This window comes from Agelaius phoeniceus, chromosome 4, assembly GCF_051311805.1.
Source record: "Agelaius phoeniceus isolate bAgePho1 chromosome 4, bAgePho1.hap1, whole genome shotgun sequence".
Classification (NCBI taxonomy): Eukaryota; Metazoa; Chordata; class Aves; order Passeriformes; family Icteridae; genus Agelaius; species Agelaius phoeniceus.
Window position 1 is genome coordinate 59,231,279 of NC_135268.1, and position 25,534 is coordinate 59,256,812.

The 25,534-nt window shown below is 35.8% G+C and overlaps 1 protein-coding gene across 3 annotated transcripts in view; it reads left to right on the top strand.

Annotated features, from left to right (window-relative positions):
- TAPT1 (transmembrane anterior posterior transformation 1) overlaps window positions 1-25,534 on the top strand; it is a 49,438-nt gene that overhangs the window by 20,661 nt on the left and 3,243 nt on the right. For all 3 annotated transcript variants that reach the window (XM_054633344.2, XM_054633345.2, XM_077177689.1), the window contains 10 exons: window positions 2,301-2,463; window positions 6,224-6,359; window positions 7,153-7,250; window positions 7,426-7,495; window positions 15,179-15,259; window positions 16,107-16,216; window positions 17,834-17,893; window positions 19,270-19,338; window positions 20,317-20,393; window positions 23,856-24,016. In XM_054633344.2, the coding sequence (XP_054489319.2) occupies window positions 2,301-2,463; window positions 6,224-6,359; window positions 7,153-7,250; window positions 7,426-7,495; window positions 15,179-15,259; window positions 16,107-16,216; window positions 17,834-17,893; window positions 19,270-19,338; window positions 20,317-20,393; window positions 23,856-24,016 (1,025 nt within the window). The remainder of the gene's footprint in view (window positions 1-2,300; window positions 2,464-6,223; window positions 6,360-7,152; window positions 7,251-7,425; window positions 7,496-15,178; window positions 15,260-16,106; window positions 16,217-17,833; window positions 17,894-19,269; window positions 19,339-20,316; window positions 20,394-23,855; window positions 24,017-25,534) is intronic.

A 25,534-nucleotide genomic window follows, 5' to 3' on the forward strand; every position in this document is an offset into this window, starting at 1 on the left:
TAAGCAAGAAAACCTTTGACATGATATTCACAGTCTGTATTGACTTGTGGTCATCAAGGCATTTTCCTTTGAAAATCTTTCTGGACTCCTTCAGAAGCTTCATAAACAGATTCTACTCACTACTGCATTTCAGTGAGACCATCCTATTGTTAAAACTGGTACCTTAACAAAATTTTAAAAGACCCTGAATGAGATTTTCAGGTGGGTGTCTCTTTTGTTCATCAGGTTTTCCCTACCAGGTACTCACTACTTCTCTAATGATAAGGTAGTTGTTGGCTGGAAGAATGAAGATGCTGATATTCTGAGTAAAAAAATTCTCATTCTCTTTTTCATGTGCTAAGGCCTGGCATTACTGTTATGGCATAATAGTACCTTTATGACTGTATCCCAATCTGTAGTTCAGGGTTTGAGTGTTGGCTGGGAAACTTGTACAGAAATGACTGAATACACTTCCAAAATGGAAGTAGATTCGAGGAAAAGGAATATGCTGTTACTCAGCCTATGAACAGTAATCCTAATCATGACCTTGTTTAAGTCTTGTAAATATTTCATATATACTATTATATTTTAATAACTATAATCATTTAACTCAGATGTAATAAAATAAGGCAATAAATTTTCAAAGTGTGATTTTGCAGGTTGGGGAGGGTGCATTTTTTTTTTGTGTCATGCAAAGACAATCATAGCCTTTTTAAGCAGTGGGCAAAAGGTACACATCCAGTTTTCTTTATTTTTTTCAATTGGTGTTTGCAGTTAAAACTCAGTTTGGGGACTGAAGAAAGGAAGAAAATTCACTGAGGCATTTTGTCAAGGACTTGGGCTGAACTAAGATATGGCATGAACATTGTTTGTTACTGGAGCACTTCTGAAAGCAAGAAAATGTCTCTTAGGGAGAGAAAGCCTATGTAAGCAGTTCTGGTATGCTGGACTAGGTTGAATTCTTTTATTTAGAATGTAATTGTTTTTAATAGTTTATGCAGTAAAAACTATATAATAAAAGGAGCAGTTGCTCTCTGTTCAAAGTGTTATACTGTAAAATCTAAGAGTTCTGGGAACTTTGTTGCTCATACTGCCAGCAAGAGCATGACCTATTTGCCCAATGTGGAATGTCATTGTGTGGTTCCAGGAGTGATGGCATGTGTGAATGTTGTTTTCAGGGCGATTTCTTTTGCATGGAAAACAACAGAGAAACCCAAATTATAACACTCCAGGTGTGATTAAAATAGAATGACTGAGGTAGCAGACCCTTCTCTGCAGGGTCTGTGGAACTACTCCAGAGGTCATAAGTAGCTGTTTGGATGTTTTTTACAAATAGCATACATTTTTACAAGATAACTCTTAATTTTTTTTCTAAATGTGTTATCAGTTCATGGGAACATTGTCTAATGTCTGGATGACCTACTGATTTAAGAATACAGAAACTGAAAATTCATTACTTGAATTTTACTAATTGCTTGCAACTTCTTTGAAACATTAGCTTCTATAGAAGCATTTCAGTGTATTTAAAAAAATATATATATTTAATATAAATTATTTCCTCCTTTTTTATATTTAATTCTCAACCTTTTGATATAATTCAAAGGCTTTTTAACTGCTTTGCATCCTATTAATACTAAACTAAGTTAATAGACACGTGAATATGGCCTTGCTATTTCACTATCCTTATGTATACTGTCGTGGCAATTGAGATAAAGCTATTTTCTTCCTGTAGTTTTACTAGGAAGAAATTGTGTAATCATTCCTTTAGTCTGCTGGGTTACTCATGGAAAACTTCTGCATTTGGTTCACAATCCACCTCCAGCTCTGATGTCAAATTGTTTGCATTTACTGCTGCAGAGCTTAGAGCTAAATGAAGATACAGAATTTACAACCTCTTCCTCAGCATCTGGTTCATTATACTGAAATTGAAGATGACTGCTTCATATCTTTTTGATCATAGTGAATACAATTTCTGTACCTGAGGAAGTCAAAATCATAGAATTGTGTGGAAGTGGGAAGGTAAATTAGAAACCTAGGGCATGCATACAGAAGGTTATTGAAAAGTGGAATCTCTCAACAAATATAATGTTTCAATTACAGGGATGTGGCTAGTAAGAGACTGTGATCCTGTGATTGTGAGTGTGATCTATAAATGTGGGTCATAGTCGTGGTGGTGGAGCGAGGGGCAGGGGAGGAGGCATAATAAACTACATTAAAATATATCCATGATGAACAGCTTTGTACATTCATAATGACTTAGTAACATCTGTATTTGGTGGGTATATGACATTTAGTGGAACTTTTTGCCCTTTCTATTTCAGTGACAGACGTTTGCTGCAACCTGCTCAGGTATGTGACATGCTCAAAGGAGTTATATTGGTCATCTGCTACTTCATGATGCACTATGTTGACTACTCTATGATGTATCATCTGATAAGGGGACAGTCTGTCATAAAGCTCTACATCATCTATAACATGCTTGAGGTAAGGATGTTGACATCAGAATATGAAGCATGCTTTTGTCAGACAGTCTAAAATATTTTGTGTTCCAGTATTGACTTAGAATGTGGCACATCTGGTATTCTCACAAATCTGCACATAGCTAAGATAATAAGCTCAGATGCAGTGAAACAGGTTTGTGAACAATAAGGGTTTAGATACTGTTTCATAATGCCTAATATATGGAGCTTATTAATCAATTTCATAGCAAGAAACTTGAGAAATGGAAATGAAAGAAGTGTCTTATAAAGTGCCAGGTAATGAATGAGATTTTGAACTCATCAAGAAAAGTAGAAGCTGTTGATATGAAATAATGATAAGATCCTGAGAGAGAGAGGAGAAGGAGGGTAATAGAAAACATGGAATTGGCGTTTTAATTCATCATTATGGAAATACATTGTATGCAAGGACACACATTACAGCTTTACCTCAGTCCTGGCTAGCAGACACAAGCATTTAAGGTGAATGAATGAATGTAGAAAAGGAAATTCTGTTTTGAGAGGTAAGATAAATTGTGTCAAGAAAAACAGTTTCTGTTTTTCTATTAATATAAAGCATAAGATTTTTAATTGTGCGTCTATGATCAATGGTTCACAAAGTAAATAATGTTTTCATGGGCACAATCTTATCTCCATCCTGCAAATATAGGACATAGTAGGAATACAACCTCTTAAACAGACTCAATCAGAGCTTTGTACACAAAAGTTATTCTGCTAGGTATCTGGGATTCCTGAATGAAATATTAATCTTTATTTGAACATCTGTTGTACCCTTGTTTGAGGACTGCTGAAACAGGGTGACATTCTGCAAAATCTGAATATTTTGTCTGAAGGCATTTGTTCTTTAGTAATAAAATATGAAAATATTGCATAATGAACACACTTTGTTATAGTAAGTGAAATAAATATCATACAAGCCACTCCAGTTGTTTATTCATAGGGTTTTTGTTGCTTTTGATTTTACATTTGCTGGAAAATACATACAAATATTGAATTGGCACTGAGTTACTATCTAGATTTTAGTTGTGTGGGGAAATACTCATCCATATGTACTTCCATAATTGATGAGGGATTATCACTTACTAAATAAATCCATGTACTTAAAATAGTATTTCTCTTTATTTCACGACTACAAATCACTTAGTGCTGTACTTTATGTGTACTTTATGTACTCAGCTTTATGTGCTTACCACATTATTTGAAGCAATACTGCAGTGTTTCCTGTGAATTGGAAGCCATGTGACATTCTGTTTGGAATGAGGAATTGAATTACTTTGCTATGTTTGGCAGAACTAAAATTGTGTGTTTTAACTAAGAAAAGTGCTGCATTGTTTCTTTTAGGAAAGGGGGAAGTTTGTTACTACTCATGGTTATTAGAAAAATTACGTTAGACTTTGAATTTGGGAACAGTATTTAATTTCTATGGTGTCTCATGAAACCCAGCAGAGTGTGTGTTTTAAGGGGCTTTTTTACCATGACAGGTTGCAGCAGTATTGGCAGAAAATGTTCATGGTATCCCACTGAAAGACTTGGATAGTCAGCTTTCAACAGTTTGAATATTGGCTTGCTTAGAGTACTTTGGTGATTTTTATTAAAAGTCTTTGCTACTGATGCAAGCAATTCTTTTTAAGGAATTCTTAATATGCTCTTTTTTAAGCAATATGCTTTACATATTTTACCAAGTTTTCAAAATAAGGAAGATCTTTTCAGTCTAGTAAATCACCGAGCAGCAGAGATGTTTACAATGTCCTAATGTTTTCGGCTGTTGGCAAGTCCGGGGAGTATTGTCCTGGACAGATATGAGGAATGCAAAACCTTCAAATTATGTGCTGAATGCTCCCAGCTGACAGGCTAAGGGGAGCATTCAGCACATTTGGCTTAAATGACACTTTTCTTTTTTAGATTCAGACCCACCGGCTCCTGCTCCTTGTGAAGCCCCAGTGTGCGTTACGCTGGTGACAGCACTCACCATGGAATTCTGCTGGAGCCTGGAGCCGGCATGTAGGGTTTAGGTAAGTCACATTTGGAAAAGCAAGCAACAATATTGTGTGGTGGGTTTTAATATTTTCTATCCTTTCAGCAAAGAACCAAGGACTGCTTAAATAGAAAGGAAAGCAAAGCCACCATTTTATCTATTAAAACCCTCACAATATTGTGAACAAAAACTTACCAAACTCTTAAGTTTCTGTAGCTGGTGTTACTACACCAGGTGTAATTACTCAATGGGTCATCACAATGAGCAGGAACCAAATAATGCAGACAATCTCAATTTGCAAAATCTAAAAGCCGAAAACAATGCCACTGTAAATATCTCTCAAACTGATGGGGTTGGGAGCTTCAGATCTATGATAATTCATCTGCTCCTGGCTTTGTTCATTTTATTTCATAGGTGATTCTTAGAGCACGGCACATTGTACATCTGCTTGAGGCATCCTGTAAAATTTTGTTTTAATTCAATGTTCATATTTTAGCAAACTTCATTCAGTAATAGTGTCAGAAATAAGTATGACTTTACTCACTTCAATATCTTTACCTTGACAATTATTTAGTTTAAAAAGTCAGGAGATTATCTGAAGTCTAGGTTTGTGTTGTCCCAAGAACTTATTTTCTATCTAGTAGGATCAATACTTGCAGGAACATTGTGCACCTGGTTCTGTACTGCTGCATGTTGATTTAACATGTCCAAAATTGTTGTTTTACAGAAAGACACTAAGAGAAAATATTCCTTGTGTTTCTTAAGTAGAGATAATCAGTTTGTCATCTTAACCTGTTTCCATTTGGTTGAATTAGTAAGCAATGAGAGAGAGCTCTTTTTTTAGCCAGACATGCCAAGTTTAATTTTTGAAGTTCTGGTTTTGTTCCCCTGAGTAGCTTGGTTTTATAATTATTGAGCTGCAGTGTATAGACAGAAAAAATGTTCTTCTGTGTAATGATTTTCAGTTTTATATGTTTGTTGCTGATGAAATGTTGGGAACTGGTGGAACTCCCTATGACCTTTCTTGCTGTGGTATTAAATTACAAGTTCAAAATGCTGTCCATATGTTTTTTGTCTTTAGAATTACTGCTAGAGGCTTTTTTTTCCTATTTGTGTGTATATTCTTTGGATTATACTCCAGGTGTTTGTTGTTTTTTCAACATATTTTTCCTTTTTGGCAGACTTTCAAGTCCCTTTTAATAGCTTGTTTTTGTGTTATAGTACTTTTAATTTTGAATTCTGCTTTATGTAGACATTTGCATTAAGTATATACTTCAATGTATAGAAAGCAGTAAAGCCAAGTCTAATTTCAGGCTTTTTGTACCTGTAAGCTAATGTTATGTAGATGTAAGCTAATGTTCCATCTGGAATTCACTTTTTTATTGTTGGGTTTTTTCTATTAAACCCAGAGGGATGGGGAAAAACATTTTAAATGGTTTGATACAACATGCATACTACTTTATAAAAGGCTGAGGTTTAAGTTGTACTTGAGTATCTTTCAAGAAAGCATCTAAGATAACAATATATTATTGTATATTCCAAATACTGTTGCAAAGGGGATAGTAAATTTGAAAGGGAAAGTAAACTGCTTAATACACAAAAGGAATGGTGTTGCTGTGAAATCCAGAGAGAAAATGGAATAAGAGAGATCAAAAGTGATTTATATGTGAAACCTTTTTTAGATTGAGCTGTACTTTTAGTTTGAAGTGTTCTTGACCTGGGCTTACTCAAGTGCTGGAGAGAAAAAGGCAGTAAAGTTGTTCTTGTTTAGGTGGCTGATCGTCTGATTTCTTCATTTGGACAAGATATTTTGGATGCTCTTTATTGGACAGCTACAGAACCTAAGGAAAGAAAAAGAGCTCACATAGGTGTGATTCCTCACTTCTTCATGGCAGTGTTCTATGTCTGTATCCTTTTTCTTTGATAAATTACAAAATTTTCTAAGTTAAATTACAGCGTAATTGCTCTGAATTATTTTAATACATTTGAAAAATTGATAGTATTCCTAAATCAGTCTTCCTTTACTTGAAAAGTAAGATTGCCAGTACCACCTGCTTTAAAAGAAATAATCCTTTATGATGGTGTACCTGTAGTAAAATAAAAAGCCATAGTTGGATAGTTCATGGAAAATTTTATTTCTGATTTGGTTTTGAGTATTTTGGCTCACAAGGCCTTAAAGGTAGAGGAGTTTTGTTATTTAGTGGTATGTTAAATGCATCTAGCTTGAATATATTTTCTTGAAGTGAAAGGATAAACTCATGCATATTCAGGATGCAAATGTTCTTAGTGTGAAATAATCTTAAAATGAATTTATGACTCTAAAGACATACTGCAGCCCAGTAGTTTTGGTAAAGAATTTAAAATTCCTACAATTTTTCCCTATTTTTTCTGAAATCTTTAGGCTAATTCTGAATCTTTACCTGAGATTTTTTTCTTCAGATTGTATTGACGTTTCTCACAATTAATGTCATTGAGTTCTTTTAGAGCAAGAAAAATTAGCATCATTATTACATGCTACAAAGCACTGTGCATTTATTACATACATGTAAGTATTGTCTTGCTGTAAGTCTGGTTTACAGGAATGTGGAAACTTTCCTGTTAAACTTTGAAAGCAAAATAGGAGATCTGTGGTTCACTCCTCTTCAGTACTGTTGTGCAGAAAACCTGTTTCAAATATTCTTCCTTAACCCTGCTATGCAGTCCTGCATGCTATTCTCATAATGGTTCAGGCAACAACCCTTAATGTGGCCTTCAACTCCCACAATAAATCACTGCTTACCATCATGATGTCCAATAATGTAAGTATGTATCTTTATCATATAGCTACCCTCATTTGTTTCAGAATCCTATATCTTTGTGTATCATATATCTTAAATATTAATATTTTAAAATGACATCTTTTTTGATAATATTATTTGTTTAATGTCAGTTTTTTATGAGTAAAAACTAACTAACTGTTTCTAAAAATTGCAGTTCGTCGAAATAAAAGGAAGTGTTTTCAAGAAGTTTGAGAAGAACAATCTTTTTCAAATGTCAAATAGTGGTATGTATAGCAGTGCTGATCAGGAGAAAATGTGGAGGGAGACTGTTTATTTAATTAATTAATGTATTTAATATTATCAATGTATTTAATATTATTCTTACTGTAAACATTTTACCTTGGTGAATTTGAGTGTTCTGACTTGCATTCCTCTTCACCCATTTTACTGATTGGTTCAGTAGGATGAAACTGAGATCCACTTCAAGGAACACTTAGTCCTTTTATGGCAAGTTTTTTTTTGAGGTGCTAAAACAGCCTACTGGCTTTGTGCTGAAATCCCTGTGCTTCCAAGGGATCAAACCTTCTGTTTTCAAAAAATTGAATTTATAGTGTGCTGTATTGACACAGTGATCTCAGAATGCATGTTATTGGTTCCTTGTGAAGGTGGACCTTGAAATACCTCCCCCATAACCCTAAAACAAACAAAAAAAATCCCAAACAAACAGAAAAACAGTGCAACAAAGTAGCTGATATATGAGGGATATACCAGAGATTACTCTAATTTTTTTGCTCCCAGTAGACAGAAGGTACTTAGGAAACTTGCTTCTGGCACTTCTTAATTGTGTTGCTGCTTAGGATGAATTTTGGGCACTTGTACTCAGTGTGTCTCATGAGGAAAAGCTCTTCAGGTCTGTTCAAAGAATCTCCTTTGATGGAGATTCTTCCTAATACTGATATCAGCCATTTGAAATATGTATTGAATTATTGATTTCAAAGCCAGTAGGAATGATTGCACTTTAAGGTTGTGCTAGAGCTTCTTCGCTTGTACTGGTTTTGTAGAATCTCAGAATGCCCTGGACCAGAAGGGACCTCAAAGATTCTCTCATTCCAACCCCCTGCCATGGGCAGGGTCACCTTCCACTAGACCAGATTGCTCAGAGCCCCATCCACCTTGGTCCCCTCCTCCAGGGGACATCCACAGCTTCTTTGGGCAATCTGTGCCAGTGCCTCAGCACCCTCACAGTGAAGAATTCCTTCAGCATATCTGATTGGAATTTCCCCACTTTCATTTGTACAGATGAGCACAGAAAATAGAACATATTCTTTTCATTTCAGCCCAAAGTTTTTTAAACCAGATAACTCAAATGTGCAATAGGTTAAAAAAAATAAAATAGCTACTTATTTAAAAACAGATTATTCATATTTTTGTATCATAAGTTAAATTTTCAATAGGCTTATATCAGGTTTTGAGTTCGGACTATTGATATGACCTCTGTCTAATTCATCTGCAAACTTCAATATTACACGCAAATGTTCTGTAATTCTTGGATGAAAGACAACTTACATAAAACCTTAAATATATCACAGAGAATTATATAACAGAAAATTAACACTAAATTTTAAGCTTAAACCTCCCCCAAAAGATCTTCCCAGATATGTTGATAATGTTTATTCTGTGATAATAGTATTATTTTCAGTTCCAAGGTCTAGTTACTTATATTTTTAAAATCAGACATATATAACTTTACAGTGAGAATGCTAAAAGTGAAATTTACTTAACTATTGACAGGAAACCTAGATAAGGTTTATTATTAGTGCAGAAAATAGTTACAACTATGCATCTAGCTCTCCTGCCTAAAGGTGAGGCCTCTTTCATGTTGAAATAAGCAAGGGACTGATATTAGAAATTGCTAGCAATTTCCTCCATAAAAAGAAAAGGATATCAATATTTTATTTTATTGCTTCATTATTATTGAAGACCCATAATAGCAGAACCAGGTTGTCCTTTATCAGTTGGTAGAAGAAGTATTGCCATTCATTAGTGTGGGGATGGAAGCAGTGAGTATATATATAGAAGAGTGCACAAAACAAGCTAATTTATTCCTTTCAAACAGATCACTTTTCCTGGAACACCTTTCAGTATGGTTATAAATAGCAGTGTTTTTCTTCTCAGAGATAAATAACTGACAGATTTTTAGTAGAGCTTTTCACCTCTTTTGAACTTAACAGATTTACTGCATCACAGCCTCAGTAACAGTACTGATGGAACAGTATTGTTTCAATTCATGTATTCTGATCACTTTAGTATCCTTTAAATGTTTTATTTCATGCAGCTGAAATGATGGTGCATCTTTTGATAGTGTAGCTTTATGATGGTGGTGGCATGGTATGCCAGTACTTCATCCTGCCCTGGAACTGAGGCTAGTCTGGTCCTGTCAGCTGAGCTTCCAGTTAGCCTTTGGGGTGTCTTGTGTGTCCTAGAACAAATTGTGCTCAAACTGCATGCCTGGGCTGAACTAAACTTCTGAAAGGAAACACTAAATCTAGGCACTCCCATATAGTCCCCACCTTTCTCTGCTTCTTTCAGTAATTTTCTACTGATGTTTGCAGTCATCTAATGAAGCTTGGACACACTGAATGGATTCACCTTTTCTGGGCTCAGCTCAAAGTATTACTGTTATTAAACAGTATTTAAATAGTATTTAAATGTTTTCAATTCAGTGTAAAGGTACTGATTAGTACAAAGTAGGTAAATAATTTGAGCGGAATAATAGGAGTCTCACAGGGGCATCTGAGGAGTTTCTCACAAGTAGGTGAAACTCTCTTCTTATTTAGCATGTTAATCAAAAGAAAAATATGACATAGCAGAAAAGATGAGCAATGACCACAAGAGTAGATACTGTGTTCAAGAGAAGTTACTACAACTAAAATTCAAAAGCAAGTTTTCTTGTGAATTAAAGTGTGAAAACAGAAATGAACTGCACAAGCTGTACTTTCTAGGAAATGCCCTGTATCACACATTGAAATACCTTGCAGAGCCCTGCCTGGCTCAAGCTTCTACATAGTATGACATCAGGACAGGAAGTGCCACCAAGCTACTGGAAATTGTGAAATCATTTTCACTTGGCATTGTGCTCAGCACCAGTTGGTGGATAGCAAGCTGATGTGTGGCTGTATTATTTTTCCCAGTATTAACATTTCTGGACTTAGTGGAGTCAGTGATCCTTCTCACCTTTGTATGGCCATTTAAAATTCTACTGTAACTGCTAATCCACTAAAACTTCAGGATTAAAATAACTGTGAATCATCCACATATAAATGAATTGAACAGGACATGAAATATACATGAGTTAATTGTTATCTAATAAAACTAAACCTGTTATCTTTTAGGGGCAGATCAACAAAGACCTTGGGGCTTCTATAGCTGCTTGACACTGCAGCTACAAAATCTGGGACTTCAACCATGCTATTCCCACAGCTTTGATTTGTCAGCTGCAGCAAAACTACTTTTGCATTGTCGCCCTGACTTTTACAAGGAAATTTATGTACACCCAGGCAATCTAAACACTGCAGCCATTGGAAAGCACTTCTATACAGAAAGCCTTTTATTTGTTGTATCAGAAAGAAATATTTCCCTAAATTTAAATAGTATATTCTCTTTTTGAAATAGTTATCCGTAAACTAATTTTGTAGGGTCAGTATTAGAGAACAAGGAGACCAAATTATAAATAGAAGTTCTTTCATTATTGTGGAAAGCCCAGTATGCTGCCTTCCTTTATGCTTTTAAATGTCCTATTTTAATTTCAAGCTGTGCTCTAAATTAAATTTTTTCACAAAAGTCAATTGTACCTCATACAAAGAAGTGCATTAGATGTAGTGCATTAGGTTATTTCCTTCAGTTTGTTATTAGGCCTGACTCTTCCTTGTTTTTTAAATCTCTTGTCTCAAAAATTTAACATATTTATTCTAAAGTTTTAGGAACTTCAGTTTTCTTCTTTATAATTATGTACTTTTTCTTCTCTGTTCTTCTTTGTTCCAAATTTATAAGTCTCTGACTTTGATCACAATACCGAATAGCCTTTATTTTTGCCTTTGGTCTTTGAAATTTGAACTGCTTTCTTGTGTGGCTTTAGGTTTTTTTAATTCCATTATTCTAATCGAGTTGTTTATTTTAAGGATGAGGGATTTGGGGGCAGGACTGTGTTTGAGATTGGTGTGTCCTTGATGGTTCCTTGTTCAGTGTTTGATCCTTTCTTGTGCTCTGGTCACTTGATAAGAGGTAGTTGGCACTACAGCTATTTAGGAGTCGCTGAGATGTAAACCAAAAGATCTTCTTTCACTTCTTACATGCTACAATTTATAACTAGCTTTGGATCTAAACATATAAACAGCAGGATTAACATGATAATTTTTTTATCTTTCCGGTTTGGGAATCCTGCATAATGTGTCAGGGAATCTGGAAGGAAATAGCTGTGTGTTCTAAAGGCTATTTACCCCACTTCAGGATCTCTGTTCCTGAGCTCTCACTGTGATGCAGCCCAGGACACATTTGGCTCTCTGGGCTGTGAGCACACGTTGCCAGCTCGTGCCCAGCCTCTCATCCACCAGAACCCCCAAGTCCTTCTCAACAAGGCTGGTTTGATCTGTTCATCCCCAGCCTGTGTTGGTACCTGGGGTTGCCCCAGCCCAGATGCAGCACCTTGCACTTGGTCTTATTACACCTTTTGAAACCATGGGTCCAATTCTTGAGTTTGTCCAGGTCCTTCTGGATGACATCCTACCCTTCTGGTGTGGCGACCTCAGCACTCAGTCATCTGCAGTTTTGCTGAGGGTGCACTCAATTCCTTCATCTGTGTTGTTAGTGAAGATACTAAATAACATTGGTCCCAGTATGGACCCCTGAGGAGCAGCACCTGTCACTGATATCCATCCAGATTTCTGCACAATATGTCATCAGCACTGTATGTGCTGACAAGAGATTGGTCAAGGGGATAAATATATCTGAATTAGTGCTACATGTCAGGTTTTTAACACTTAGGGTCATAAACACTGAGGAAGTAAGCTTCTTAATCATGTCCTTGTGGAGGTAGCTGAGGACCATTTAAAATGTCATTGGCCTGACATTTTGGCTCTCGATTAACCCTGTCTTATAATGGCAAGGGTTATTGAAGCTATACTGTATCCTAACAGAAAAACAGTTATGTGCTGTGCTTATCATATATACTTAGTGGAATCCATGCAAAACTGAGTTGAAATGGTTTATATCACTGTTACTAAGCGTTGTCATAATGGAGAATGAAGAGATCACTTTTCTTTCCACTTTACTCTTTGTTATGCTGAAGCAGAATAGAATGATTGCCTCCTGCTAGTACCTGTGCTGTCTGGAACTAATCACTAACACTGGTGGTTTGTCACCATTTTGCCAAATTCACAATTACATTGACATACTTTGCCTTTGTTGTTCTTAAGAGCATGAGCAAGTGTGGACCCAGGGATGTAGCTTCACTTGTTCTGTAGTTCACCACATCATCCAAGAAGTGGCAATACATGGTACAGGAAAATCCCCTCACCAATTTAAAAAAACCAAATGTACATATACAACATCAAATAAGTTCATAATAAATGATGAAACATTACTGTACATATTTTGTATTCTGGAATTTTAATTAATATTTAGGACTGATTACCAGTGGTTGTTTTGGAAGCCTTTTTGGTCCTTGTCCATGAGGGTGAGAAATGAAATGAATTTTTGATTTGTTTGAGTTTGCTGTTGAAGCTGCTGTAAAGTGCCCTGTCTGCCTTGCTTGCAACTCTGACAGTTGATGAGAGGGATGAGGATGAAGAGCAGCAGCCACAGTTATTTGTCTCCCTCCTAACAGCCTTGAACAGCTGTGGCAGAGGAGATAACAGATTAGAAGGGAGGCCACTGAGAACAGGGGAAATAAGCAGAGGGGGAAAGTAGGTATCAGCCTGTCACCCAGTCTCAGAAATTAGTGGAAGAAAAATTGGTATTATTACAGCATTATAAGAAGAAATTTAAAGTCCAAAATGTCCCCTCTCAATTTAATCCTGTTGACTGGTGAGCTAACATATACCAAGCAGGTAATAAATGTCTGGAGGATTAGCTTGAGACATGCTTTAATGTTAGGCCTGAATTGATGTCCTTGCTTCCCACTTGAGAATATCTCTCTGTACAGGCCTCCATGGGACCTGAAAAACTAAAGATGAGATCTGTGTTTGTTATACATTGCTGATCAATGATGTGTCATGGCAATGTGGGAAATAGAAGATAAAACTATTTTGAAATTCAGTGTAAAAGTCTGAAAACTCAGTGATTATTTCCAAGTCATTAATGGGCATGATAAATCATGTAGATCAGTGAGTGCTTGACTGCATTTTCATCCATTTGTGACAGTGTCAAGTGGTGCATTGTCACTAGGTTTTTCAGACAATACTGTGTTCTGGTCATTTGGGCAATATTTTGTGAGTTCACAAGCATAGAAGAATGTACTTGTTGGAGTGTTATTGGCAGGAAATGAAGAAATTAGGGTTAGGTTTTACTTAAGTCCTTTTTTCTGCTTTAAATTTATTGTACCAAAATGTTTCCTTTTTCTCCCCCCCTCCCCATATATATGCCATTCATTCTATTTTGAAGGCTTGTACTTCCTCTGTCCCTTCCCCAGCCCATACTGACAAATGAATTTATGATATTATGCATGAAATCTCATTCGTCTTGAATTCTGTGTGCTTTTTCTTTCCTTCTCCTGGAGGATTTGTTCTTTTATCTTTTCAGAGCTGCCAGTATTTCCAAACTTCTGTTCTAAAATGAGGGATATTATTATACTGTAGTAACCGCAGCCACAAGTGTTGCTGTTGACCTGTAGTCAGTCAGAGATGATGGAAACTGTTGACACAAAGTCAATTTTTTTTGGTCCAGATTAATCCTTGTGTGTTCTTCTGAACATTTCTATTTCTTGTTTCCCAAAATCAGTAGGTAGAACCCCACACAATATTGGAGGCGCTTAAGAAAATGAACCCTTTGGATGTGCTGAAGAAAATTAACCTTTGGCCCACAAAGAAATTATTTTTGTGGTTACTGACAGGTGTAACAAGAAATAAGAGTGTCTTCACAGATTTTCTTAGTAGCTCTATCTTCTAAAAAGACTTCTTTGGACTTCCTAATTAGTGATGACATTATGTTTTAGGTTTTACCCTGCTTTGCAGCAATACATTTTCAGGAAGGTGGTTTTTAATACGCTAAAAAATGTGATGCTTCTTGAAGCAAGCTCTGTGTGTGTCATCTCTGGAAACAGAATACCAAATTAGAAAACAGTACTGCCTTGTCTGGGAGGCAAGGCATAGGACTTTGTTCTGAATTAGATTGCTCTTGTGCTACAGTGCTTATGTGATACATCCTGCTGTTCCCTTTAAGAGGGCAGTGTGAAAGACTGGTAGGAGCCTTCTAGCTAAGGTGTAACAGTCTTCAAACATTTTTTTTCTTCCTTTTACTGAACCCAGTATGCAACAATTTGAATATCTATGATCTGTAGAAAATGAAATGTACCTTGCTAATAGCTTGAAAGGAAGATAGATACATTCTTTTTATTTTAGTAACAGGAAGTGCTGGTTCTTTTTGCATCACAGAAGGAATAGATGGACTTTATCAAGAAGAATGATTATTTTGTTAATTTATTAGAAGAGGTGATAGTGAGTTTCTGCTGCTGGGTACCCTGAGGTGAGACAGCATTGGACAGACCAGTTCACAACCTTCTGCGGAAATCCTGTCCATGGTGTGGTTCCCAGCATTTCCCCCACCCTTTAAATCCAGTTAAATAATTAGTGGAAAATGTTATCTAATCCAAAAATTAATAAATGATAGAACCTCAAAATGAGTAGGTACCTTTATATGCAAATAAATGTTTCTTTGGAGTTGACAGATTTTTTTTTTTTTTTTTTTTAATCCAGATATAAAGGAGAGGTTCACTAATTACGTGCTGCTACTAATTGTATGTCTAAGAAATATGGAACAGTTCTCATGGAATCCAGGTGAGTAAACTACAAGAAAAAATTCTGTGCTATCAGGAGCTGTATCTCTTGCTTCTTCCCTCAATCTGAAAGATAAGGGTAATCAACACATTGAATTAACAAATCCTAATTTTGTCAATTACCTTAGATTCTCAGTTTTCTATTTCTGGTGTTCTTCTAAGAATGACTGTGTTCTTTCTGCTAGAAATATCTATTGTTATGCTATAAACATGTGTAGTTATCTTTTAAGCAGTGTCTGGAACAATTTCTTCCCAGCCCTTTCCTTTCCTTTGAGTACACTGTGAATGAAGAATCCCCTAGAAAGTAGCTAGTGAGATTGAAATGTGATAAAGATTTTGTTAAAAATACAATTCCTAATCTAAAATTGATTTTACTTAAGATTTTAATGACATATTTAATAAATATTGTATAAAACAGTGATTTTATTAAAACATTGTTTTAATAATTTTGACCCCTGATCTGTGTGGTATATTTTGCCTGAATCTTACCAGTCTACCTAAATTTTACCTTAAGTATCTAAAAGAGCAGATGCTTTGTCTATGTCTTATATATACTGAACACGTTGTATCTAGTACTTACAAAGGTTGTCTTCCTACTAGAGGTAGAGGTTTACAAAGTGAAGAGTTTAGAGCCTGGTCCTAACTGTGGTGTGATAGTACAGCACCGATAAGTTTTTAGGACAGCAATGGAGTAAGCAAGAATTTGCACACTGCATGCTCAGTGATATGTCAACTTACATATTCTTCAGACTCACGAGGATTTTTCATTGTTGAATAGAACAGTTATAAGTCTTTTTGTATGCTGACATTAAATTAAATGGCCTAACTTGTTTCTTCACAACCTTCAGATCACTTTTGGGTGTTATTCCCGGATGTTTGCATGGTGGTTGCTTCAGAAATTGCAGTGGATATTGTGAAACATGCCTTTATAACAAAATTCAATGACATCACGGCAGATGTAGGTATCCTGTTTGGAATGCTGGGTGCTATTTTAAATGGAATTTAATTTTGCTAATATTTTTTTAAATATTAAAATTTTTTCCAGTGCAGAAAACATAAAAATTGTTCTTTTCATATCCTTGATATCGCTTGGGAAAGCTTGCTAATTTCCTGATACAATATATATTTTTGAGGATCTTTTTAATGTGTAACTAACACCTCTGCTTCTAAATTAGTAGTTCCAGATCCATAAATTATTGCAAGTTTTGTATAAAAGCTCACATAATAGCTACAATTCACATTACTGGCAGATCATTTTGTGAAGTGATTTAAACTGAAAGAAGATTACTTGTTCTGCAGTCTAGACAGAGCTTGTAGCCTTCCCTAACAAAATGGACTGTAGGTTAAAATTCAGGCTTTTGGAAAAGCATATTTTGTTAGGCTGCTTTAACTCTATTATTGCATGTGTGTTAAAAGTGGAATCTGAAATCAGAGATCTTTTTTTCCCACTGTCCCTGGAGCACTAATAGGAAGTAGGTTATGTTAGTTTCCCACTCCTGAAATTTCTTAGCCCGCATATATTATCCAGTCCTTCTTTTAAAGCAGTAGATGAGGTTGCTTCTTGTGTGTTGCAGCATTACACATGGGCCATTTGTGTTCCACACTGTGAATTCAAACGTGCTCAATACATTTGTGAAGATATGAGCTAGTGTCTTTTCACTATTAAAACCACTTCTCAGAAAATGAGATCAGAACTTGTGAGGTGCTTTCTTTTTCAGCATCTCCAAAGTAACTACATTGTGAGGTGTAGAAACAAGTGTAATAGATGCACTTAATAAGCTCCCTTATGCCAGAGGCATTTATGCATGCCCTACTTTTGTATAGAGAGTGTGGAAAAGAGCAGTAATGAAGCCGTGGTAGCCAAAAATGTAGCATGCTTCAGAGTGCTGAAACAGCTGGAGGATGGGGGTAGTCACTGGCAAGTTTACAAGGTTTTTTTAATAAACTTTGTGGGGTTTGTGTATGAAGTTCTAAAGATTTATGGTTGCTACATGAGACTTTTTCTAGAATTATTAAAACCTGCAGTGCAAGTTGTTCTGCCACTTACCTTTACGATAGATGCTTTTCTTTCTTAATATGCTGAACTGCTTTAAAGAGAAGAAAAAAATTAGACGCAGTTTGATTTTTTCATAGGATTATTTGCTTAGCGTATAAGAAAGCTCTCTCATTTGTTTAATTTGATCCCAGGGCTAGCCTTCCTGTAGCTTAAAAGCAGTTATGAACTGGGGGGGGTGGGGGGGGGGGGAAACTAAGTGTGATTTCTTTTATTTCATGTTTCTCATGATCCTGAAATTCAGTAACTTTATGAAGTCCTGTTCAATTCCTAAAGCATAGCATAGGGTTGGTTGTTTGTGTGTATATATATATATATTTATGTATGCAAATTACTTTATTGCAGAAATAGAGGCTCATCTCTTGAAGAGTGTCATTAGATTTCAGAAAAACTGGCTTTGACTCTTTCAGCAAATGCATAAGTTCATAATACTTTATGGAAATACTTTATTGATATCTGTGTTGCTTTTACAATGTGTGATAACAAATTAATCACACATCTGATGTGCTGGATTTTTTCCAGGTCTACAGTGAATACAGAGCCAGTCTTGCATTTGACCTTGTTAGCAGTCGACAGAAGAATGTAAGCCTGAAAATAAAATGCTCTTTCCTGTATTAACTAAGACAATTGTTACAAGGGGAATATTGGAACCAACACTTAAAGAAATACATACAGTACTGTTACACTCCTGCAGCGCTGAAACTCTGCTCTGCTTTCTTTAATAAGAGATAACAGGAATGTTTCTTTATGATTTATATTATATCCAGTTGTTCAGGTCAGTTTGATCTTCATTTAATATACTACTGAGTGGTCTCTTCCAAATACACTTACAGTAAGGGGACAGTTGTGACAACTTCACATTTTTGACATACGTGGGAAGTAAGTAAACTTAACAGGGTAATTTCATATTACCCTGTTCTTTTCATGGTATTTTAACTGTTGGATTAAAGCACAGTATTCATTAGGAATTTATGTTTCTTTACAGACAGAGTGCACTGATGTTTAGAGATGTTTGTACTATGCATGTTACTGTCATGGCATGGGTATTTATAGAACACACTGACCACCTAATTTTAGGTAGTACCATTTTTTGGAGAGCTGTTTACTGCACACCTTGCATGGATGAGGACTCCTTAGGTTTCACTTGTTAGCATTCCACTCATCAGTGCTTTAGAAGTCTGCTGTAACTATAAATGAACTTCATTACTATGATTTCTGTAGTTTTCTTGGGCTTGTTTCTTGGGCTGTTGTGAGGAATGCAGTACGTAAACCTCATAAAGAAGCTTGACAATATCAGCTACAAATAATAATAATAAAAACACCAGTTCATTAGTTTTGAAAACTCCATTACTTTTCCTAAGGATCCTCTGTGGGAAATAAAATAGCATCATTTAGGCACTGACTTTGGTGTGATGTTCAATGCTGCAGGCAAGCTGTCATGTGAAGTACTTGTGTTTTGAGTACAAATGTAAAAACATTTTCAAAATAATTTTAACACAGTTATCTTAAGGCTAATTATAGATGTTTGTAGAATGATTTAAAATTGCTAGTGCAGTGGATAATTGTTCTTTTATCCCTGTAACAGTTTTTTCTGTAGAGAATTTGAGGATGAGTCAAATTAATACAAAAAGGTCTCTAAGCCGGTAATAATGTACAGATGAAATATCATAGTGGCTTTGGATTCAGTGTCCTAGTTGCTCTTGGTTTAGACATTTGTATTATACTCCAGTTGCTCTTGATTTAGGGCATTGAAACTAATCTTACTGGTCATGGTAGTATTACATTTTTGTCTGAGAGTGCAGCTATCTCCATTTGAATTCCAAAATGTGAATAGGTATACTTTATACCAGTATCATGTTTGTTAACAGAGCTTTATTCTTATCTGGAGGGTGTGCCAAGCTAAAATAAGCTCATTCCTTTGCATAAATAGTTCATTATTCTTCCTCTTTTTTTCCTAGGCATATACAGATTATAGTGATTCTGTTTCCAGAAGAATGGGTTTCATTCCTCTTCCACTGGCTGTTCTAGTAAGTATTATCATTCCTATCCATTTTCTGTCAATAAGATCTCACTTTGAGCATGTGTCCCTCTGAGATAGCTGGCTGGATGTTTTGAGGATGAAATAATCATCTGAGGTAACTGAAATTGTGCTGAAAGGTTGAGTTAACACTCAGTATAACCTGTATCTCATACTACTCGTGGCTTCACAAATGCTTTATTGTTTTCTCAGCCTTTCATAGAAAATCGAATCTATATTAATTTTGTGGAATTTGTAAGAACTTGAATTGTACCAGTGGAATTTAACTACATCTGTATTTACTAAACATGTATTCCTTTTGGCAGTTATCCTATTCATTCATTTGGAATAGTCAAAGCAGCTGGTTGCCAGAAGGTTAGCAGTAGTGCAGCAGTTTATTGAGGTTTTTCATGGGAGTCCTTGTGGCTGTCCCTGTAATGATGCTTAATGACTCTATATTCTTTTATATGAGGCACTGAGCTCCTGAGCTGTTGTTGAGTACATCACTCTGACATAGTTGACTTTGTTACAGATACATATTGCTATAAAATGAATGACTTAATTAATGAAACTGTCCACATGCTGTCCTGAATTAACTATTGCAGAATGTTTTCTCTAAATAGCTGTCCTGACTTTCCCCATACACACATAAGATACACACATACAGACAAGCAGTAATTATAATGCTGGGGATCTGTACATGCTTTGTCAGCAAATATGCTTTTTTTCCACTTCTTATTTTACTTGAAAGTCAGTGTTAAGGAAACATTGTCAAACTCTGGTTTTGGCAAAGTTGCAACTAAGTGCTGGTATAATACTCATACAAATCAAGATCTGGAGTAGTTAGTACTGCCAAGGGGAGCATTAGACTAAATTTCTGTTAATGTAAATGTTTCTACTTTTTCTTAAATTTACCAATTAAGAAATGTCTCTTACAACATTCTGTTAATAACTGTGTGCTAAATTTTAACTTTTATCTTTAAAACAGCTCATCAGAGTCGTAACAAGCTCAATAAAAGTACAAGGAGTCTTAGCTTATGTTTGTGTTGTGCTGTTCTACTGTGGGTAAGTAAATCCACACAATTGAAAAGTATTCACCATTATTTGATTACATATGTGCAAGAAGTTTCTGTTGATATGTCTGGATGTAAGGATAAACAGAATTTATATTCAGTAGAACATAAATGTAAAACCCTTATGCTCATAATCTGAAATTGACAGTGCAGATTTGTCCCTGGGTGCTGTGACTACATTGGGAGATTATAGCCCTCAATAAGTAACTTCAGTAATGGAAATAACTCATTGCAAAAAGACTGAGGCAATCTGAGAAACAAGCACCGTACTTCTGTGTAAAAAGGGAAATTGAATTCCAAGGAATGAAGTTTTCTGTAAAAAGACCAAAAGATTCAATAAGCAAACAAAAATAAGCAGTTCAAGTGCTCTGAGCAGATAATGAAATTTTCTCTCAGGTAGATAAATGCAAGGTTTACTTTGGCTTAGGAAACTACCATTAAAAAATAAAAATAAATGCAAGGCTCACATTTCCTAGGAAGGGTAGGTCATTAAGTAATCTTAGTTAAGAAATACAATGTTCAATGGCAGTTCATTTTCCATACCAAAGATGTGTAATTATCCCTTCAGCATCCCTTCACTGCCAAGTCAGTTTATACTTACCTTACCTTTAACTTCTCACCAGTTGATAGGTATTTCTAGACTGCATAAGTGTACTTTACATCCAGTTTAGTTTGCCTGTCTTGAGACACTTGCTGTGTACTATCTGTGTACTGTCTGTACTTTCTAGGAATGCTGTATACTGCGCTGTCATTGTTTGTTGTCTCTCAAAATTGATCATAAGCAATGAAGTGTGTTTCAAGCTATTGATGGAAGAAGGACCTGCCTGCAGTATTGTGGGAGTGCTTCTTCCAGTGTCCTATCAAGTTGTGTTTTAAGTGAAGGCAGCAAGGCTTGAGAATCATAAGACTTCTAAGGCTGAGGCAGTGGTTCAGCAGGAAGAGAGGAGACCATGCTGGAAGGGAGGAGACTACTGTTCTACAATAGCTTGTGAAAAGAACAGGATTACTACACGTTCTTTATTAATAAGTAGACTCTTATCTCTAATCTGACACTAATCTGCAAAAAATAGAGCTTGATCACATGTGTTTTGTCTACATCAGTGTAGGGACACATCTGTTTAGTGTCAGTTAATTAAGACTTTGAGATACTGCATATAGGCCAAATGGTAAAATTTTAGCCACATTGCTCTGTACCATACTTTGACTTTTTCCCCAGCATCCTACATGCTGTGCCCATGTTCTCCCTAAAGGTAGCTTTGTATAGTTCAAAGCACTATGCCCTGATCATCACATTCAAGCTGTGGTACACCAAGGTCAGCACTTTCATCCTGCTCCATGGTTTTTCCTTTTTCCCAATATGTGTAATATTTTCCTACCTCTACCATTCCACTGCTGCAACCTAGGATTTTTCACTCTCTGTGGCTTGGGGAATGGAGGGCAGAAAGAAGTAATGTGATTAATATTAAGTGTTAAATGCTGCTATTTAAAGACATAGGTCACAAAACTAAATACAGTTTGGTCTATTTTGTCCTTATGGAAAAGTGAGAACAAATTTTTACTCTTTCTGTGATCTCAGACTTGGAGCTAGCTTACCTCCCGCATCTTTCAAGTAATTTTTGTTCTGAACATAAATTTCAGCTTTTCATCAGATGTTAGAATATATATAGAATACAAACATAATAGCATAGATATGTGAGAAATGGCATGATAAAATCTGAAGCAGTTAGCTCAGCAAAGAATTGAGCCTATACTATGGATGGATTAATTTTGTATTGTTTATTAACAACTCTAGTTAATCTTTAATTGTAGTTAAAGAGTCTTGCCAAAAAACCCATGAGTTTTCTTTTTCTAGAATTTTGAACAACTGCTAACTTACATTGTTAGAAATTTGAGCCTGAGATAGGCTGGCAGAAAAGAATAAAGGAGAATTGCTAGAAATGCTTGCACAGTTTTCAATGAGAAGCTGGAACTGATACAGGGAAGTGGTGATTTATGGCCTTTTCAACTTCTGATCTCATTAAATCAGAGTCAAACTATGCTGTAGAAACCTATTCTCTCAGAACAAAAAACATGTTACATAAGAAGCATAAGAAAAACACCTCTAAAACATTAAAAATGAAGGAAAACTTCTCAACTGTCTGAAATAAAATCTGTCCCAATAATATAATAAAATTGAAGAGAAGCACAGCTTTCAACTGATATAAAATGATACCTTCTTTGTGGTTGCTTGGATACTAAAATGTCACTTTCTTCTGAGTACTGAAAGTGGTCTGCTCTGCTCATTCTTCCATTTCTCTATTGAAATAGAATAAACTTACTTTTTCTCTTAAAAGTGTAGAGTAGTTTGTTTTTTCGTTTGACAAGTTCTGATTACATTTACACAGAGAGATAGGGGAGCTGCTGCTGGAGTGTGCTTGGGTCACTTTATGATGAAGCAATTAGACCTGCTCCATGGGTCTGTGAATGTTCATTTCAAGTTGTCTTTTTAGTCTTTTAATGATGTACATGATAAACAGACTTCAGAGAGTGGAGAATGAATTTAGAGTCTGCATTTGGTTCACTGTTGTTACATAGCTTGATTTGCATAGAGAATATTTCATTCATCTTGCAGAGAACAGATCACTCTCCTTGTTGTTCTGCACTGGAGTGGACATTGTTCTATGAGTCGTGTGTTCCTACTAATGAAAATTAGATTTTGCAAAACTCAGTTGAATGGTAAAAAAGCACTTGATATTAGATGAGGCCTCCTTTTCTTCAAACAAGGAGACAGGTGGGAAAGGTACTCAGTGATGTTTGTGCTGCATTTTAGTCATAGTAGAAAAAGAATCTGCCATCATCTGGACTGTGCTATGATGGTAATGCAGTGCTGCCTCTTTGGATTTGTTGAATTTTATGCTCTGTCTCCTGTGATGTGAAAAAGGACTTAGTATGATTAGCCTGTAGTTTGTAAAAGCTAGATATAGGACTTGGCAGTGCAGGATTAATGGCTGGACTCAATGATCTTGGAAATCTCTTCCAACCTTAATGATTCCATGGTTCTGTATTTGCTGTGCTGTGGTTCCAAGTCTACTAAAGATCCTTGGCTGGGCACACTTAATTTGGGTACATTTATTTTGGACTTGCAGTGTTGAGGGCACTTTTTAATTGTGTGTTTAAATATTTAATGTCTTAAATGGCTGCTTAATTGTCCTTGTAGTCCTTTAGTTAAATAATAAAACTTGGTGTTTTTTTCTAGATGCTTTCTGGAAGAAAATTAAGCATTGAATCTGAAACAAATTGTTAGGAAAAATGTTACCTTTTGATCTTGATATTGAAAGGATTTAATTTTGTTAGCTAATCCTTCTAAGACAGCACTTACCATACTGCAATTATTTTCATATGAATAATTGCAGTATGAATAATATGCAATTATTTTAATGTGCTAATGCAAATATGTAAACAATTTTTTTTCCAGGTTAATATCTCTCAAAGTCCTTAACAGCATTGTACTGCTGGGGAAATCATGTCAATATGTAAAGGAAGCAAAAATGGAGGAGAAATTATTTAATCCTATCCTGACTGCCACCCCAGGGAAGCCAGCTGGCAAACAGCAAGGCACATTTAAATCTACCCAAGGTAAGGCCAGCTGCCTTGATTTGTTTTTTAGTGAAAATCTTTCAGACTAAATTTGATATTAAACCAGATGCATGGCAATGTTTGCTGCACAAACCCTGTTGCTGGACCTTAATTGTGCCATAGCACAGCTGTGAATACAAGTCTGTAAATATAGTAGAATTTATTGGTTTTAGCTCATGCACCTTCTTTAGGTAATCAATTCTCCTATCACTGTGATATGTGGAGGTGATAGAAACAATGGAATTGAAGCATGCTTTTGTTTTAAAATCACAGTCATAGAACGGTTTGGTTTGGGTTGGAAGGATCCTTTAACGACCATCTAGTCCAACCCCCTTTGCTATGTCACTGTGCAAATAAGGGAATATTTACACATCATCTGTGACAGTGCTTAAGTTTAGTAGGGAAGCAATCTGTATTTCTCATGGAAATCAAAGTAAAACATGGTAGGTTTATGCATAGGTATAGTTAATTGTAGTTGTCATGAACACATAATGGAAAGATTTATGAAATCCAGATAGGAATTTCAGTGGGTCTCTACCCCATTTCCAGTCTGTGCAGCACAACTTCCACTTACGGGTCCTCAGCATCAGCAGTTAATTTATAATGGGAATATGGCAGTATTGTGTTTGTGTGACACATTATAGGAGGAAACAGAAACTTTCATTGTTCCTGTCAACTCAATTGGATTGCATCTTCCTGTGGGAAAAGCTCAATGAGAGCCTTAGAGAACTTAACAGTGGGGCTTTTATTGTGTTCACTCAATGGCTTGCCAACAACTTGAACAGCTTGAAATGCAAGGTGCTCGTTAGTCGTCAGAGTGTCTGGCCAGCAAGGGGAGAGTTAAGAATCTGTCAGTGTTTGGCTTAAACCTCTGTATCTCATATGTGTCAAATCACATCAGGCAGAAACTTGGTGCAAATGTTTACTTTCAAGTTCATATAACTGCTTTACTTTCATGATGAAAGAATGTGATATGAATTGTTCATATTTGGATTCAGTTTTGCATTTCATTAGGGTACTATAATGATGATAATGTTTTAATTAAACATTCTATTAGTACATTTGTAAGTTGTATTTACTTATAGTGAGCCTTCAACTTACAATATGAAGGCTCAGTATAATGTAAATCCTGAAGACTCTTTTGAGCTGAAGTGGCAGGGATGCTTATTTTCTCCAACAGAAAGACTTTGAGCAAAAATTAGCAACCAAAAAGCTTTTGTGGATTTTATTGAGAGTATTCCTGGCTTCCACTGGTGATGAGAACTCAAATTTTACTCAAGTTTCTTGGGGATTTTATATTTTTTTAACACCTCTTTATTTACTAGAAATCTTGGTTATGTGAAAGAATTATTTTACCTTCCCCAGCTTTTGCATTATTACTGCTGGATGGACTCTGCAGTATTAGTTAGTCTCTGTGTCCCACTTACCAGGTTTTTACAATACAGTCTCTCAACCCATCTCTTCTTAGGATAAGGGTAAGGGAATAAATTGGTCTGGTCTCCTTTCTGCCAGCTTATA